At 48.4% G+C, this 17,718-nt stretch overlaps 1 protein-coding gene and 1 long non-coding RNA gene across 12 annotated transcripts in view; one reads left to right on the top strand and one right to left on the bottom strand.

Moving 5' to 3' along the window:
• PLPP4 (phospholipid phosphatase 4) overlaps positions 1 to 17,718 on the top strand; it is a 567,241-nt gene that overhangs the window by 335,270 nt on the left and 214,253 nt on the right. For 6 of the 11 annotated variants that reach the window (XM_082407042.1, XM_082407041.1, XM_082407048.1 and 3 more), the window contains exon 1: positions 11,216 to 11,683. The exons of the other annotated variants lie outside the window; for them this stretch is intronic. In XM_082407042.1, coding sequence (XP_082263168.1) covers positions 11,628 to 11,683 — 56 coding nt within the window. In that variant the 5' untranslated portion in view covers positions 11,216 to 11,627. Of the gene's footprint in view, positions 1 to 11,215; positions 11,684 to 17,718 lie in introns of those variants that run through there. 11 annotated transcript variants of the gene reach the window in all.
• The window catches only part of LOC309635585, a 712,727-nt gene that overhangs the window by 301,475 nt on the left and 393,534 nt on the right, over positions 1 to 17,718 (bottom strand). The window lies entirely within an intron of this gene.

Genomic DNA, 17,718 nt, shown 5'->3' on the forward strand with positions numbered 1-17,718 from the left:
GGATCCTTGGCGTGGAGAAGGGGAAACATCTTGTGAACATCACTTATTACTCAAGTGTCAGAACATCTTGTGTCCTGGAAAGTTATAAAACAGACCTGTGAATTGAATAAGGAGGTGAGCTTCAGGTAAAGTGGGAAGGGGCCAGCTTTGTCCTGGTGGCATCACTGTCTCCCACTGTCCCTTGCTGACAATTCCTGGTCATGCACGTGGATCGCTAGAGGCTAAGGAGAGAGGGGGGAATCATTCTGGAATGGAATTTTATTCTACGGCTGATGGATGGACAGAATAGCCACTCTCAACTATCCTTGCCAGTGCTGGTGCCATTGAATGTAACCCTTAGTCATTGGCTTTTTGCTCCATGGGAGTTGATCTTGCTCACTAAACTTTTGTAGCCCCTGTACCTCTTTGTCCCCCACATATCCCTCAACAGTGCTTGGCACATGGTAGATATTTGGCAAACACTCTGTGATTGATGTAAGAGATTTTAATGATTCAGTCAGGTCTCGATGACAGAAAAAAATCCTAATCAAACTGTCTTAACCAAAACCAGGAATGCTGTGGCTTAGAGAAGTGGGAAGTCCAAGTATTAGTACCTTTAGGTCTAACTTCCCCCAGGGCCTCTTACTATGCCAATGGGGCCTGATCTCTCTAAATCTTACCCCTTTTCTCCTCCATACTAGCGTAATGCTCAGGATCTTCGTGGTGAAAGGGGCCAGCTCCAGTCCCACCTCCTCCAAGGTCTAAGTTGAAGCAAGAAGAAAAGTGCCTTTCTCAGCAGTGGGAGGAGATGTTGCATTGTATCTCATTGGTTCTAACCAGGTCATGTGTCCATGCCTGACCAATCACTGTGGCCGAAAGAATGTATACTCTGATTGGCCAGGCCTGAGTCAAATGCACATCTTTGAGGCCAGGGTGAGGTCAGCTTTACTGGAAGCACAAGATGTGAGGGTGGAGATGCTGATTGTCTTAATCACCTCCTATTCCCCTCTTTGGTGAGGGAGGGGTTCCTGACCTGGGGTTATAGGGGTGGCCAACATAGGACACATGACCCCTGGCACTGGATAGGTGAGGTAGACAGTGGTTTAGTAGTGACATACACTCATAGTCCCAGGGAGGAGGACACTGCATGGCACACAGGGCTACATGAGGGTTGCACGTAGGAAGAGCATGAACAAGTGGAGTGGCCCCCGTTTCCATGGGAAGATGTGATTGGCCTGTTTGAATAATTTTGCAGGTTGGTAGGGAACTGAAACCTGGCACTTGGGATAAGCAGAAACTGTGCCTGGTTCCTGAGCGACAAGGAGGTCATTGTCTAGGGGCCTTATCCACAAGAGCAGAGCAGGGAGGGAAATTAGCAATTAGGCCATTTGAAGCCCTCCTGGTTTCACCAGATGTCCCCAAAAATGAAGGACTATTAGCATAAGAAGGACAGATTGATGCTGGGTAGAAAGACGACAGACATCCACTATCCCTGAGTCAGGAGGCTTCCAGAAAGTGGTCGTTGGCAGCTGGTCATCAAATGCCAGTTCTTTTGGACTGGTTATCCTTATCCTGACCCAGTATTGGGAATCTTGCATAAATGCCTCTAAGGTCTTAATGGAGAAGGTTAGGCAAGAAAGTGTGGATGGCGCATGACAAAGCCCTGAGGACACCTATCCTGCGAAGGTGGGTCATGCCTTTTGGGAAGAGAGCCCTAGTTATAGAAGTTTCGAAATGTCAGCCTTCAGGGACACCCTGGATGGAACACACAGCTCCACCCCAGGCCACTTCACTCCTCTTTCCTCATGTTCAGGGGCCCTCAACCTATCCAAATGTAGGTTGAGTACATCAGATGCCCAGGTGGACCTGATTCCAAGTCTGACCATGAGAGAAAATCTTTGTTATCCAATTGGAATCATTAAAAAAGAAGCTGTTTAATGCCTCTGGGGCACAAGGCTGGAGTTGCTGCTGATCAAAGCTTACCAGGATCATAGGTGATTTGATCTGATAATTACTAAAGCAGAGGTTCTTGAATTTTTTTCCTATGAAGCTTTCTGAGAATCAGATAAAAATTATGGACCCTCTTCTCAGAAAAATAAACACATATTCCAAACTTTACAAACAACATGGGGGTTTCATGTTATCCTTGAAATCCCATACATTATGACTAGAGAACTCCATGGCCTTGGGAGTCATATTTGGAGAAGTTGGTGAGTAGCAAGTCAGGTAACGCAAACTTTATTCCCAGTTCCGTCTCTGCAAAGGCTGTACACCTACAGGGTAATAGCTTTTGGAAATCCAGAAGCCTGTGCTGTTGGTCACTGGCAGTGCTGTTTGGGGCCCCTGTGCCAAGATGTGTGCATATCTGTCCACTGCTGCTCTATACACATTATCCCCTTGCAGTAGGGTCTCCTTAAGCTCTTTGAGGAAGAACAAAGGACACAAAGGGTGGAAAGATTTCTTTAGAAGTTGGGCTCCAAGATGCAGTCTTAATATGTATATTAACTTGTGAAACTCATCAATGTCACTTGCACCATGATAGAAAAGACAACATGTTGTCTGCTTTAAGCTCAAGTGGCAAATGGACTTTCAGGCAGATGGACGTAACACAAACAGGCATAGCTGCTGGAGGTGGCTCTGCACCCAACTCTTTCCTGAAATCCTAGTTTGGGCCAAGGAAGTGATGAGCAAAACCAAACCGTGTGATACCATACTTAGCAGCTTCTCTGAAAGCTTGAGTTTCGCTCATTTATTCATTTGTATGATAAATATCACTATTTACTGAGTACCTACTATGTGCCAAGTATTTTTCTAGGGGATATAGCAGTGAGCATGGAAAAGATCCTGTCCTATTGGAGATTACCTTCTAGTGAGATCTGTGTGGTGGGCATCTTATTGCGTGGTGGGCATTTGAAATCTGCCTTCTCGATATCCATTCACCCTTCTTTGGCCATAGTAACTGACTTTAGCTCGAGGTTCTACCCGCTTTCCACTCTTGTTCCTCTTGGTTTAAGGGATGGGTTTATGCCCCAGAGTTATCCTAATCGCAGTCGCCAAGCATAGTCCCCCACCGTCATGGACCCATGACCCAAGCTGGTCTAATCAGAGCAGATCTCAGGACTTTGGCAAGAACTACTGGAAAACAAATACACACACCCATATTTTTTTTCTTTGCTGAACTTGAACCTAGGAGGCTGTAAGATGGCGCTGCCCAACAAGGAGAGAACAAATCTGAGTTGAAGACAACAGAGAAGTACTATTGAGTGATGTGCAAAGACTGCCTGAACCCAGCATCCCCTCTGGTCACTGGCCAGGGCAATCTGAGTTGGGTTTTCTATCAGTTGCTACTAGAGGAATCATAATTGATTCACCCGCTGGCCTGGAAGACTTGGTGAAGTAGTTTCAGTTACAGGCACGTTCTGAGTTCCTGGTGTGTTTAAGGTTCTCTGAGGACATATATGCCAAACTACAGAGCAGGTGAAGGTGGGCCTTGTCACCCCTTCCTTCCTATCGTCAACCCCTCTGCTCGCTCTCCAATATCCTGCCCCAGGCAGCCTTCCTGCCTTTGCCAGGCACCGGTCCTGTGTTCCATTTCTGCTCTCCCAGCATCCCATCAATCCCCACTTGGATGGTGAGGGCCAGGGGCCTTAGCACGCTGGAAAGGACACGGAGCCTGTTACTGGAAGACTTGCCCTTTAGTTCGGCTCTACAACTGACCATCTAGGTGGTCTGGGTGAGCCACGTAACCACAAGCTTTATCTTCTAAAAAAAGTGGTGGAGATAATAATAATAATAATAATAAAAACTTTTCTTCCACGTGTGATCTTGTGGTGAGGATCAAAGGAGGTAATGCATGGGAGTGTGTGTTGTAAACAGCAAACTGACATGAAAAAGAAGATGCCCGTTGTTAAACAGCCTGAGGTATGACTCTGCTTCGGAGAATTTATGCTTTAAAAGGGGATCTTTGAAGAGGAAAGACTTCCTTGCTACACAAATGAAGCTATAATGGTGAAATAACAGCCTTTAGCAAGCGTGGATGTTTTGAAGGGCCAAATCTCAGTTATCCAGTGAAGGCACTGCTCCCCGGCCTGGCCCTGTAGCCGACTTCATCCCCAGGATAGCACTTATGACTTGGAGGAATCTGGTTCATAAAGGAGAACATTTCTCTTTTCCTTGGTGGATGTTTTTGCAGCACTCACAAGGCAAGAGGTGGTGTTGAGAGAAAGGACTGACCGGGCAGCCTAGTTTCCTGACAGGGCAAAAACATGGGTGGGGAGCTGCGTGGAGCTGCCCTTTCCTCCTTCTGGAGGTGAGAAGGTGACCAGCGCGTGCAGCTCCCGGGAGAAAGATTTCTGGCTAATGAAGGCTAAAAATTTCAAAACGAAGAGTTGTCCGAGAAGAATGGGCTGGAGTATTGAGCTCACCAGTCAGATCAGGTCAGCAGCCAGGGAAACAACCTCTACTGTTATCTGAGTGCCTCCTTGCAAGGAGCATTTGAGCAGCTTCCAAATACTCCCTGGAAGAGACCTTTCCGTTTGGGTCTCTGAAAGACAACCATGGCAGTTGTGCTGAGTGTGTCTGACCCCATGGCAGTCAGAATACTTGGACGAACTGAGGAGCTGGCATTGTTTGCTTGGGGGATCCCACTGAGAATTTTCTCCGCATCCTGTGACCTAATTTTTTCCTTTGTTTTCCCTCTTTTTAAAAAAAGTTAAGATATAACTTACACACAATTAAATACATAGATTTAAAATATACAGTTGGATGAATACTGACAAATGTATGTACCCATGGAACCAGCATCCCAATTAAGCACAGAATATTTCTAATACCTCAGGAAGTTCCCCTGTGCCACTTTCTCGTCGCCACCCAGAGGAAACCACCATTTCCCTCTCTATCACCATAGCCCAGTTTGCCTGTTCTAGAGGCTCATATAAATAGAATCATATGGTATGTTCTCTTTTATGTCTGGTTTCTTTTGCTCAGAATATGTTTTTCAGATTTATTCATGTGTTTGCATGTATCAGTAGCTCATTCCTTTTTATCACTTAGTGGTATTTCATTGTATGACTATGCCACCATTTATCCATTTCCTGTTAATAAGCATTTGGCTGGTTCCAGTATTTGGTTATCATGCATAAAGCTGTAATGAACATTGGTACAAGTCCCCTGGTGTTGGCTAGCACAGAGCAGGACCCCGAAGAGATGGGTGGAGAAAATGAAAAGAATCGAGGGGACCAATACAAATTGTCAGTTTTTGACAAAGCTGTCAAGGTAATTCAACCTGAAAAGATAGTATTCTTAACAAGCAATACTGAGTAACCGGATATCCTTATGAAAAAAAAGAACCTCAGCCCCTACTTTATACCACATGCAAAAATTAATTTGAGACATAACATAGACCTAAATGTAAAAGCTAACATTATAGAGCTTCTAGAAGAAAACATAGGGGAAAATCTTCACAGATGTGGAGCAGGCAAATGAACAACCATGAAAGAGGAAATTGATAAGTTGGACTTCATCAAAATTAAAAATGAGTGCTCTTCAAAAGGTACTGTAAAGAAAATGAAAAGTTAAGGCACAGGTAGGAGATATTTATAATATGTATGTCTAAGAAAGGATTAGGGTTCAGAATATATTAAAAACTCCTTCAAATCAATAATAAAAACCAAAAATCCAATTTAAAAATAGGCAACAAACATGCAGAGATACTTCACAAAAGAAGATGAAAGAATGGCCAAAACTCACATGAAAAGGTGCTCAACATCATTAGCCATCAGGGAAACACAAATCAAAATAACAATCAGATTTCACCCAAGATGCAGCTAGGTGCCATTAAAAAGCACAGGACTGTGAATGAGGGAACTTGGGTTCTGGTTCCGCTCCTGGTCCTGCCCCTGACTCCCTGAGGGGGGTCTTGGCAAGGCCCTGGACCACCCACAAGCGAAGGAGCAGAACTAGCTGTGCACTAAGAACAAAGACTTCTTAATCTTCAATTTTTTCCCTTGCACTAATATTCCAAGATTCTAATTTGTGACAGAGCATCTATGGCAATGAGAATCCTATTGGTGACTCCCTTACAAAGATTTCTTTTTGGACAAAGTAAAGGTAGTGTTACTCTGACTTTTCACATGATGAATTTGAAAATAAGAGGCAAAATCCTACTAAAAAAGAAAGTTTCTAACTTAAAGCTTTCTAAGAACTGAAGTAACGTTTTTCCCTGAAGACTTCATTAATTCATACATTTTCTCCTTTGATGGCCTAACAACTACTCTGAAAATATTAAAGGGTTAAATCACTTTCAGTGTGCTTTATCTCTTTCCAGGAAGTAGGAAAATTACCTTTTATTATGTGGAATTTGGCTTAATGCACTTCAGTATTGGGTCTGCAGTGCTATATCCTCAGAGGTCTTATAAATATTACTACCAGAAGGTGAAAGAACTGAGAATATTTAACTTGGAAAAGAGAAGACCTACTCTCTCTCTTCCTCTCTGTCTCTCCCTCCATTCTTATCTCTGTCTCTCTTCCTTTCCAGTTGTAGAATAATTAAAGAGCCATAACATAGAAGAATAGGCATTGAATATATTCTGTGTGGTCCCCAAAGCACAATTTGGAGCCGTGGATGTAGGCTACAGGCAAGTCTGTTTCTACTCAAACGTCAATAACAATAGGTCTCTCCAGAGATGGAATGAGCAGCGAGTGAGTTCCTCATCCCTTGAGGTGTTCAAGCAGACAGATATTTATTGAGACCCTTGTGGAAGATATTCATGAACCAAGTTGAACTTGATGACCTCTTCTGAAACTCCTCTTTGATCCCTGGTGTTTTAGGCACATCAGCAAGTTCATACCAGGCAACCACAGTGGAAAGCCTGAATGTGTGGGTCTCCATGGGGAAGGATCACCATGCTGGCTACCTGTTTCCAGGCCACACTCTTAGAGCAGCTAGGTGGGTATCACTGAGATACAAAGTATAACTTTTGGAAATGACATAATAAGAAATTGTTGCAAATTTGTGTTTTCTGAAAGTGGCTTTGGTTTTTAGAAATAGCCAAAAATCTGGTCAATATGGGATCATCATACTGGACAGTACCATTTGGGAATTTAAAGAAAAAATCCAACAGCAGAGGCATGACTGCGAAGGGATGAGGGTGATTTTCTTGGCATGCCCACAAGCTCAATATGAAATATGAGAGATTTTCCCCAAGTGGCACTTTGAAAATGTGTGCAACCACAGAGGCATTGAGGGAAGCTGCACCCATTCGAGTGTCTACATTCTGAAGTGATTTTTCAAAGATCAGTCCCACATTTTACAGTTACGGTGCTCACTTTATCTTGGTAAGGGATTGGCATGTTTCTTTCTTATGATAGAACGTTTCTGAGACTGCTAGAGCCTCTGACCCATGCTTCCTTCTCTAGAGAACTCATCACGTTCCATGGGGGTCTTCTGAAGACCCAGCAGGGGCTGCCAGCCTGGGCACCTGGCTGGATTGCTTTATCTAACCTGCTTTACTTCACTCGCTTGTCCACTCATGTATGTGCTGCTGCAGTACCATGGCACTTCGAAGGTCTCTACCCTTTGGCACATGTTCACAGCTAGACAGCTGCTGGAGCTGGCCACCCCACACCCATGGGAGTGGCCTCCCGCTTTGTGGGATTTGGGACACCGAGGATGGCATCTTTAGTCCCTTTCACGGGGACTGCCCTTCAAGAGGGACCTGGCTTAAATAATAAATTCTCTGTGAGAGAGAGAGAGATGGACAGACACACACACCACGGAATATCCTGATCCAGGTTTATGTAATGAACAAGGCTAGAGCTTTCCCTTAACAGCTGACTTTGGTAAACAAGAAAGGGGATTATTAGCGCAGATGACAGAGTTGCCAAAAGGGTGGAGATGGAAGAGACTGGGCAGCTGAAGAGGAGCCTCTGGGTGGCATCGAAGCTTTGTTTAAAGGTAGTTCTGTAAGTCTGCATGACAAAGCAAAGACAGGGCAGCCTTATCGTGGATAACTCTTCTACTGGTTAAAGACTGAGGGACAGGACAAGAACTCAGGGAAACACGCTAGTTTTCTGCAATCTGCACGGTTGTGGCATGGAAGGGGGTATCCTGGCCTATGTTAGTTTGCTCTACCTCAAACATTTTCCCTCCTCCAAAGCATCAGCCCTGTATTTGGGGGTCCACTTTCTCCCATTCTCAGCTCAGGGGCTCTGGGTGAAGGTTCCACTCCCAGCTTAGGGATGAAGCATGTGACCCAGGCCTGAGACAATCAAGCCATCATGATACCCAGACCATGGTGATCGCTTCAGGGCTGGGCAGTGCCAATGACATTCAGTGACACTTTTGTTGGGACTGCTGGCATCAAGATAGAGGTCTTTCCCGTTAAATTTGATCCTGTGAGCTGGATTTCTGGCAATCATCTTGTAACTACCAGGAACCCAAGACTGAAGCCAATACAGTGCAGACAGAGCAGAGGTAGAAAGAATCAAGTCCTGGTGACATTGCTTAGATCCTGAATCCAGCTGTGCCTGAAGCCTGATCTTCCCCTGAACTTTCAAACTCTTCTTCTTTTTTTTTTTTTTTTAAATGAATTTGGGTTGAGCCATCTGTTCCTTGGCACCCCAGAAGTTCTGACTGTATCAGTTCTGTGCAGCTAGCAGGCAGCGGGTGGGAGCTGGTGGAGCAGGACTAATGCACTGATGTAAGTTACAGGACAGCGTTTTGTTGTAATTCCCTATAAGGAAGAGATTTCAACAGAGCTGTCTGAAGAGGGTACAGGCTCCCTCAAGGGTGAATTCTTTATCAGTGGCAGGATTTCCAATATGCACAGGATGACCACGTTGTGGGGAGAGCACAGAATCAGTTCAAGCATCAGATGGGGAGTTGAACTGGGCAGCTGTTTAGATCTGTGTTTCAAAGTCACTTCTTCATGATGGCAGCAGTGAGGTCACATGCCCTTTCAAACTCCTTCTCTAGGCATCTCTAATACAAGCAAGAAATGATCAAGAAAATGTTGCACAAAGATTCTAATTCTGTGATCTTTTTTTTTTTTTTAAAGAATCAATTTTATTTATTTACTTTTGGTTGCATTGGGTCTTCATTGCTGCACATGGGCCTTCTCTAGTTGTGTCGAGCAGGGGCTACTCTTCGCTGCAGTGCGCAGACCTCTCATTGTGGTGGCTTCTCTTGTTGCAGAGCATGGGCTCTAGGTGCACAGGCTTCAGTAGTTGTGGCATGCGGGCTCAGTAGTTGTGGCTCACGGGCTCTAGAGTGCAGGCTTAGCAGCCGTGGCACATGGGCTTAGTTGCTCCGCAGCATGTGGGATCCTCCCAGACGAGGGCTCGAACCCGTGTCCCCTGCAATGGCAGGTGGATTCCCAACCACTGCGCCACCAGGGAAGTCCCTAATTCTGTGATCTTGATAACAGTCCCTGGTGGGCAGGACCAACACAGTTAGGTCTCTACCATGAATTTAACCTTGGTCCACCCTTCAGCTCTGCCACGAGGTCAATCCACTCTGCCCTCCAAACCCCTTCCGCCTTCTGCCCCCTTCACCTACTTGTGCTCTTGCCCTCACTTGGAATTTCCTTTGCCTTTTAAGAACCAATTCTCCTTGACAAGGCTTTGTGCTCTGGCCACCCCAGACCAAAGGAATGACTCCAACCCTGATCTCTGAGTGATCCAGTTTTCTGAAGCACTCCTTTGGGACTGACTGGTACTGCTTTGCATAGTTCCTTAATGTTTCTTCATGGTTCCTTGTCTGCCTATCTCCTTGAGGGCAGATTTGGATAATGAATCCTAACACCCAACACATGGCTTTGCAGAGGCTGTGCTCAGTTGATGCTTATAGGTAAGTGATGTGTTAATATCATGGGCTCTTGTTAGTAATCTGGAACCTGGCCACCTGACAGTCTCGGATCTGGGTCATTGGAGTTCACTGAGTTACTATGGGCTCTCCTACACCACAACCCAGTCCAGTTGTGTCCAGGGTAGTTGTAGGGCCCAAGGCACAGAGGAGACAGACCCACACCTCCTTCCTCCAAGTCCTTCCTACTCTATCCACATCTGACACCCCACGTGACTGATTTATATAGTCATTCATTCATTCACCAAATACTTACCAAGCACAGTGTGCCAGGCATTGTGTATACAGTGACAAGCTAACTAGATACAGTTCCTGCCTCTGGGGCTTCCGGGATGGAGTCCCTTCCACACAGAGCCAGGATTGTTCCTCATCTGTCTGCCTCTCTTTCCTAGACCCTGAGATGTCTTGGCTCAGGAATCTTGGAGCCATCATATGTCCCTTTGGAGGTAGGGTCTCTTTGCCCTTTGCTGATGCCTAAGGCCTCCTCCTAAGGTCTTCTTTCTTCCTACTCTCCCTCTTGTCTGAGGCTGAGCTATGGCTCCTCATTCCCAGGAACCACATTCGAATCCATTTTCCCAGCTCACAAAACCCAGAAGAGATCTGGGCTCCCCAGAGACAACCTAATGGTTATGGTTAATATGAGTTTTGCATCTTGAATGTCCATTTGGTTTAAATTAATAAAGACAAGTGCAAATTCTGAGAAATATACACAGTCCTGACAGGTGATGGGAAAGCAAAGCCTAACCCTCGCTGGGCTCTGGCTTGAGGTCCCGACCCTCAGGTCACCGGTGAGGATCTGGCCTTTGACTCTGAACCCTGAGGATGAGGCTCCTGGTCCTCCTGGCAGCCCCTGCTGCCTCAGGTGCTGATGACAGTGCTGTGTCAGCCATGAGCGACACTGACCGCCGGGGTAGGGACTGTGCCAGTCTCTTTTTTCACATTTCACAGCGCGGTCCAAAGCTGCTGGGGGCTGCGCGGGAGGGGTCCCCTGGCCTGGCGCTGGTGGCATGGCGAGGAGTCAGGCTCGCCTTTGCTCAGTCTGTGCCAGGACCCTGGAGTCTGGCTGGCTCTTCCTCAGGGCAAAGCAAAGCCTGCGAGTAATCTCGGGGGAACTTCCTAGAAAAAAAGAAATGATTCCAGGTTAGAAAGATGTAGGAAGGGCAGAAAACGGATGGGAGGGAGCGCTGGCTGGCACGAACAGTGAGTGCCAGGGCTGTCTGGAGCCGGAGAGAATTCCCAAAGCGCTCTCCTACTACCTGCCCACGTGCGTGCGTGTGCCAGGGAGCGAGAGACCCGAGAGCGAGAGTCAGAGGCCGAGCGAGGAGACGCAGAGGGGCCGCAGGCAGAGCCCAGGGCGCGCGCTGCCCGGGCGCCGAGCCCAGGGGCCGCCCACTGGCGGGGAGCGCGCAGGGGAGGCGGCGGCGGCGGCCGGGCTTCCCCGGGCTTCCCCTAGCCTGGCCGCGAGCGCACGGCGAGGGCTCAGGACGCGGAGGCGGTGCCCAGCGCAGGGGAGCGGGGAGTCCCCGAGGCGTCCTCCGCTCGGGGCCGGGAGCGTGGGAGCGGCCAGCGCGGCGTCCCTGAGCCCCGGAGCCTCAGGCAGGAGGTTTGGGCTGAGCCCTCCCCGCCACCCGCCCGCCCCTCCGGGCGCCCGCCCCCCGCCCCCGCCCGCGGCCTGGAGCGCGCCTCCCTCGCCGCCCCGGGTCTGGAGAGCCGGCGCCGGCCGAGCTGCGGGGGAGCCGCGGACAGCACCAGCCGCAGCCGCCGCGGGAGCTGCTCCGGCCGCACCATGCGAGAACTGGCCATCGAGATCGGGGTCCGAGCCCTGCTTTTCGGGGTCTTCGTGTAAGTAGTGGCGCGCCGCGGGCGGGGGCGCACGCATGGACTCGGGGATCCACGGACCGAGCGTCTCGGCGCCCCAAGTTTGTTTGCGTCCCGCCGGGGCCTGGATTCGAGGGCCCCTCTCCGCGCTAGGGATGTCCTAGGGGACCAGGAGAGACCCTCCCGGTCTCCCTCCTGGGACTCTGGGCGTGAAGGGACCCGCGTGCGCGAGGCTGAGACCTGTTCCCGACACCCGCGTCGCGCCGGGGAGCGGCTCCGGCCGCCGCTCGGGTCCCCTCGCCTGCGCCTTTCACCGGCTCCGCACCACCTGCCGGCGGATTCTGGCTGCCTCCCTGGACGCAGACGCGACCCTCGTTGGCGTCCTCGGGAAGTTTCTCCTTGTGTGGGATCTTCCGAGCCCGACGTTTGCAGCCTTCGCTCCTAACCACATCGCTTATTGCCCGCCGCGTGCGCGTCCCTGGCTTTGGCGCCGCGGGTCCGGCTGAGTGTTTCCGCTGGAGGCGTTTGCCGTAGTTCTCCCGCTGGAAAACTGTTGCTGCGGAGGCTCGGAAGTCCGGGGCCGCAGCCTGGGGTGCGGGCTTCATACGCCCGGAGCTCTGTGCCGAGTCCGTATCCGCTTAGGGCAGTAGCGGAATGCCCGGTGGGGCCCCGAGCAGCGGGTGCCCGGAAAGAGCGGTCTCGGAGGGGGCGCTAGCGCAGGTTCTCTCAGAGACATCTGAGCCCCAGTGCGCCCCGGGGACCCGCCGCCCGCCTCCCGGCCCCTGTCGTGTCTCTGCCTTTCAGATCCAAGCCCAGAACACCAGCTCAGACCCACTTCACAGCCTCCTATCATCTCCTGTCACCTAGGCACCCACATCTACACTTGTCCCTCCATTAGGGGGTCAGGTTCTCTCTCCTCCTGCGCCCATGGCTGTCTTCAGACACATTTTACATATTTAAGTTGCATGAACTTTCTGGATTTGACTTTTTTTTTTTTTAAAGCCCACTGAGCTATTCCAAACAGGAGGCCCCTCTCTGGATTTCTGCTCGGAATACGGAGTCTTTGGTGGCAGGAGGGAGGCTGTGAGATGACTTCTATTCCGTGCAGCCCAGGGTATGCGCATACAAAGAAATGCCCTTTCTTGCATGTTTTTCTTTACGAGGGGCTAAATTTATCTAGAGTGTTTATTCACACCACCAGAACAAGCCGTGAGCTCCCCCAGATGCAGAAAAGACCCCTCTCCTAGCTTCTGACTAAACACTAGTGTTACTCAGTGGGAAGAAGGAAGGAGAACTTCGGGTGGGTCCTGATGCACTTGGGAAAACAGAAAACACTTTTCCCTCCTCTTAATCTATTTTTCTACCTTTGGAATATACATTAAAACTAGTACTTGCCTTGTGGTCAGTTGGGGACAGTTTCCAATTGGCAGATAGGCTAAGCCTCATTAAATTATTGTGTGATAGAAATGATAAAATAGTGTTCAGTGCACAGAAGAATTTACCATTTGTTGGGTGAATGTTTGTGTGAGTAATACTGAAATAAAGTGAGGCAGGCTCTTTTGATTGCCGCTGGGAATTGTCAGATTAAAAAAGGGTCCAATAATATGTAAATATTTGTATTGTTTTGAGATATCCCTTCAAACATCCCCCCAAACATTTACGGGATGTTTACAAATATATAATGAATGGTCTATACAGTGGATTTGGGAATTTTTGATAATTATCATTTTATGTGCTTCTTGCTTCCTCTAAGGATGTTATGTAAAAACCAGGCAGTTTATATTCTTTTCTCCAAACTTCCCCTTTGTATTAATTACTTACTGGGGGATCTGCTATCACCCAAAGGGATACTCTTGGGCACTGATGGCATTTTTGGATGATTCCCTGGTTTCATATCAAATTGGAAATATTAACAGTGAGTCCAACTGTGGCTCTTTTACCTGCAAAGACCAGCTTTGGTATCTGTGCAAGACTCCCTGGGAATCTTGGAAGCTCAGATGCTGTTATCATCAGGCAGATAACGACTTCCTTCCGGAAGAACCGGTTTGGAGCACACAGATACAGATGACCCTTTGTTTTCTCAGATAAGCTTCTGGCGAGATGACAGAGGCTGACTTTTGGGGGGAGTTTCATTCTTCCTTTTGCCGGTGCTGGTCTGATGGCAAGCTTCAGTGGCTTGAACTCCCCTCTGCTCATGAAGGTGGTGGTCTCAGTGGCAGGGCTTCACTCCAGTAGGCTTAGAAAGTCCCTCTGGGCAAGCCGAATCCAGTTGCTCAGCTGTGGGGTCCAACTTAGCTGATACTATCTGGTTTTGCTTGGTATAGCTACTTTATTTCTCAGGATAAGAGAATAATCTTTTGGGGGGGGGATACCTTATGTCTTTGCAAACTTGTGCCTCTGGGGGAACATCATCTGTGGATGCACCTGTTCTCTGATCAGATTTGCTCTGCATAAGAGTAGACTTCCTCCACCCAGTGCCCACGTGCTCCCAGAGATGTGAGGTTAGTGCTAATGCAATGCATTTTTGGATCCATAGGTAGTAGGGATATCTGCTTTCCCTTGTTCTCTTAAGGAACTGGTTCTCTGTCTGTAGACGAGGTTTAGTGCCAAGGTTTGATGATTCAGGGTTTCAAGAGGAGGCTTTCCATGGGACGCTCTCCATAGAGCACCCAAGAAGTACTTGGTCCTGCCTGAGAAGCTCAAACCACTGAGAAGAAAATTAGTAACGAGTAACGAAAATTAGGGCTGGCACATAAAGTTTAACCTAAAAGGAAATAAATTGGTTTAAGGAATCAATGTTTAGGAAAAATCAAATTATGATGTGTAGCTTTGAGGCTGAATTTAGTGCTGTGAGGCTTGTGGGCCTAAAGGTCCAGTGCTGGCTTTAGCAGGTGCAGAAACACTCAGAGAACCTCTGCTGGCGTCTTGGGTGGCAGCAGGACGGAAGGAGCCCGCGGGTGTGCCTTCTCTCTGCCTTGCCCGCAGTCCCTAAGTAAGAGCAAAGGGGCCTCTAGGCAGGACCTGGGGTCTTCAATCTCTCCCTCTGTCCCTCCATCCCTCCCTCCTTCTCTCTCTCCCTCCCTGTGGTTCCTGGAGGCTCCCTGTCTGTCATGTCCCTCCAGGAGCTGGGGGTCTGCTTAGGATGCCAGGCTGCTCAGGGAACAGCGTTTGCCTCACCTCAGATCCACCCAGCATCCTTCTTTGAGCTCTTCCTATGCAGGAGGCCTGTGCAGGTGCCGGGGATGGTTGGGGACTGAAGGCCAGGCGCCTCCAAGGAGCTCGAAGGCTGGCAGAGCCAGCACATCAGGCACCACTATTTGTTATCCCCCTGCCTCCCCATCCAGTCGGCAGATGCATATTTGGCCTCTTCTAGGTGCCTGCAGTTGTAGTAGTAATTTTCTTTCTCTATCATTAGTAAACTTTAGTATGTGTAATTCCAAACAGACACAAGGAAACTTGGCACTTTAGCCGGTTCAGGTGACTTGCTCGAGGGCCCTGGCTGTCAGGAGGATTTTTGGAATATCGACTGTAGCTAACAGATCTTTCTTCATTACCCCTCAGAGTCCAGTTTAAGACTCTAGAGGGGGGATGGTTATGGTAGTTGGAGCAGAGTGCTGAGTTTTACTTGGAGGAATTAATTAGTCCTAGGAGGAATGACGAGGAGACAGGTGCCAGGGAAGGCTGCTTAGAGCTGACCTCTCTCACCTGAGTCTTGAGCAGTGCATGGTAGGTGCAGAGCGCCTGGGCCCAAGGACCTTCCTGCAGACAGAGTGTCCTGGAGCAGAAGCCTGGAGGCACATTTTGAGTGGGATCAGGTCACCACGTGTGGCCTCAGCACAACGTGTGGGTGCTAAGAGGGGCAGGAAGTGATCCTGGGACAAGAACGCAGATGGTCTCAGTGCCCTGTCAGGAAGCGTGGACGTTCCCTTGTAGGCACTCACTGGGGAGCCCTGGGAAGTTTGAAACAAAAAAGCACCGTGATCAGATACATGCCCAGTGGGGGGAAACGACAGTTCCCTTGGGCACCTGGGCCCCGTTTCCTTCTGGGAGTGACCGTGCACAGCTCTGGCGCCGCTGCTGGGCCCCTCTGTGCTCTCCGGGGGCCCACAGTTTATTCCGCCTTCTGTGCAGGTTACACGTCTGGAGTCTGCATGTCTGTCTTCTTTGCTTTCCGCACTCTCCCACCTGGGCCTTGGGTGGTCGGCACCTCGGGAGAGCTCCCCAGAGGGCACTCAGTTTCTGATGATTGTGTTTATAGACCTCTGAGTGTTCTGCATCTATCCAGAGCAAGGCGTCCTGAAGGGCAGTCTGCTGACCACCTGCACCTGGATTACCTGGGGCTCAGTTCAGACTTAACTGGATCAACCTATGGAGTGGAGTCCCGGGAATCTGCATTTTCAACAGGTGATCCTTCTCTCCACCACGTTTGGGAACTACTGATGTGCAGTTTACAGTAGCTTGAGACCCTCTTGTGGTCAAGGGTCGCCTCTAGTTCTTTTCTCCTTTCTGGCTACACGGAAGACTAACGTTCCCAAACCCCTGCCTTTAGGTGGGACCATAGGGAACATGGGAAGAGTGACAGGTGTCACCTCCAGGTTGAGGCAACATCATTCCCGTTCAGTGGCCTGTCATTGTCCTTCTCTGTCGATGGCGAGCATAGAGCTCTGTGTTGAGATGGCAGAGCTGCCAGATGCCAACAGCAGGACAGCTGCTATTGGAGGTAAGCTCTGTCGAACAGAAGGAAACTTTTTGCCTTTGGGGACTGATTAGCTCCAGTAGCAAACATCTATTCTATTATATCTAACTAATACACCTGTAATAATTTTGCTCCCTCTCTAGAAAGAGAGTTGTTTGAGGCAAAGTGTAAATGTTAGACCTTGGGCTTTGGAGCTGGAAGGTCTGGATTTGGATTTTGGCTCTGCCACTAACTAGCAAGTTGCCTAAAATCTCTGAACCTCAGTTTTTTCATGGGGGAAGTGGGAATAGTTCCTACTTCATTGGGTTTTATTAAATAAGGTGCTGTGAGTGCCTACGGTACATATACCAACAACTAGGTGTCTTCTTCCCACTCTTGTGAATTCCTGTTACTTATATGTAGTGTCTAAGGATGGCAGTGTAGTGTAGTGGTCACAGTCATGGCCTCTGGCATTGGGTTACCGGGGCTTGAATCCTGGTTTTTCCACTTAGCTGTGTGAGCCTTTTAGCAAAGTATTTATCCTGCTTCAGTCTGTGCTTCTCCGTCTGTTCGATAGGAGTATTAACTGCATCCATGGATGTAAGCCTTGTGAGTATTAAACGAGAAGAGTCTCAACAAATGGTAATGTGATTATTATTATCCTTTTATTAAGATGAAACCATAATATACACTAAAGAGAAATGCCATAGGTAGCTAATGATACTCTTATTACAAATGATTTACTACAGGATTTCTATAAAATAATAGACTCCTTTAAATATATTTCAGATGATTCCTTTTAGCCCCCCAAAGTGAGGTATGTAACTTCCCATGAGTTCATTTAGTGAGCTGTACCCCCACTCCTCAGCGTGGGCTGCTGTCTGTCTGATGGAAGGTGTTAGGGGGTATCTCAGCCCTGTAGCTTCTCAATGGTGACAAATTGCTGGCCTTTTACAACAGTGATTCTAGGACATTGAATCAGAAATGTTATCAGCCTAACAGCATTTGATAATGTGTAAGGAAAATGCTGTGTTCATATCATTTACTTCTGAGTCTGTGTTCATCGTACAGAGTTCTGCTAGAAGCCCGGTGCAGACAGTTCTTCCATCAGACACCCCCTCCACCCCCAGATGGTGTATGCTGGACCAAGTATGCCCAGCACTTCTCCCCCGCCCGGGAAGGCGTCTGCTTTGTTATCTGATAAATGGAGCATCCTTCTGTTTGAAATATTATTTGCCACTGTAAAATGAGTCGGCTGTACCCAGAATTCTGAGAATTGTTGATGTTTTTCCACAGGGAGATAAATGCTTATAACACCATAAAAGGAGATCATTAATTTCATAGCTTTTGGATAAAGTTATCTCAATTAGTTATAAAGATTATG

The sequence above is a fragment of the Balaenoptera borealis genome, assembly GCF_965194805.1.
Source record: "Balaenoptera borealis genome assembly, chromosome: 10".
Classification (NCBI taxonomy): domain Eukaryota; kingdom Metazoa; phylum Chordata; class Mammalia; order Artiodactyla; family Balaenopteridae; genus Balaenoptera; species Balaenoptera borealis.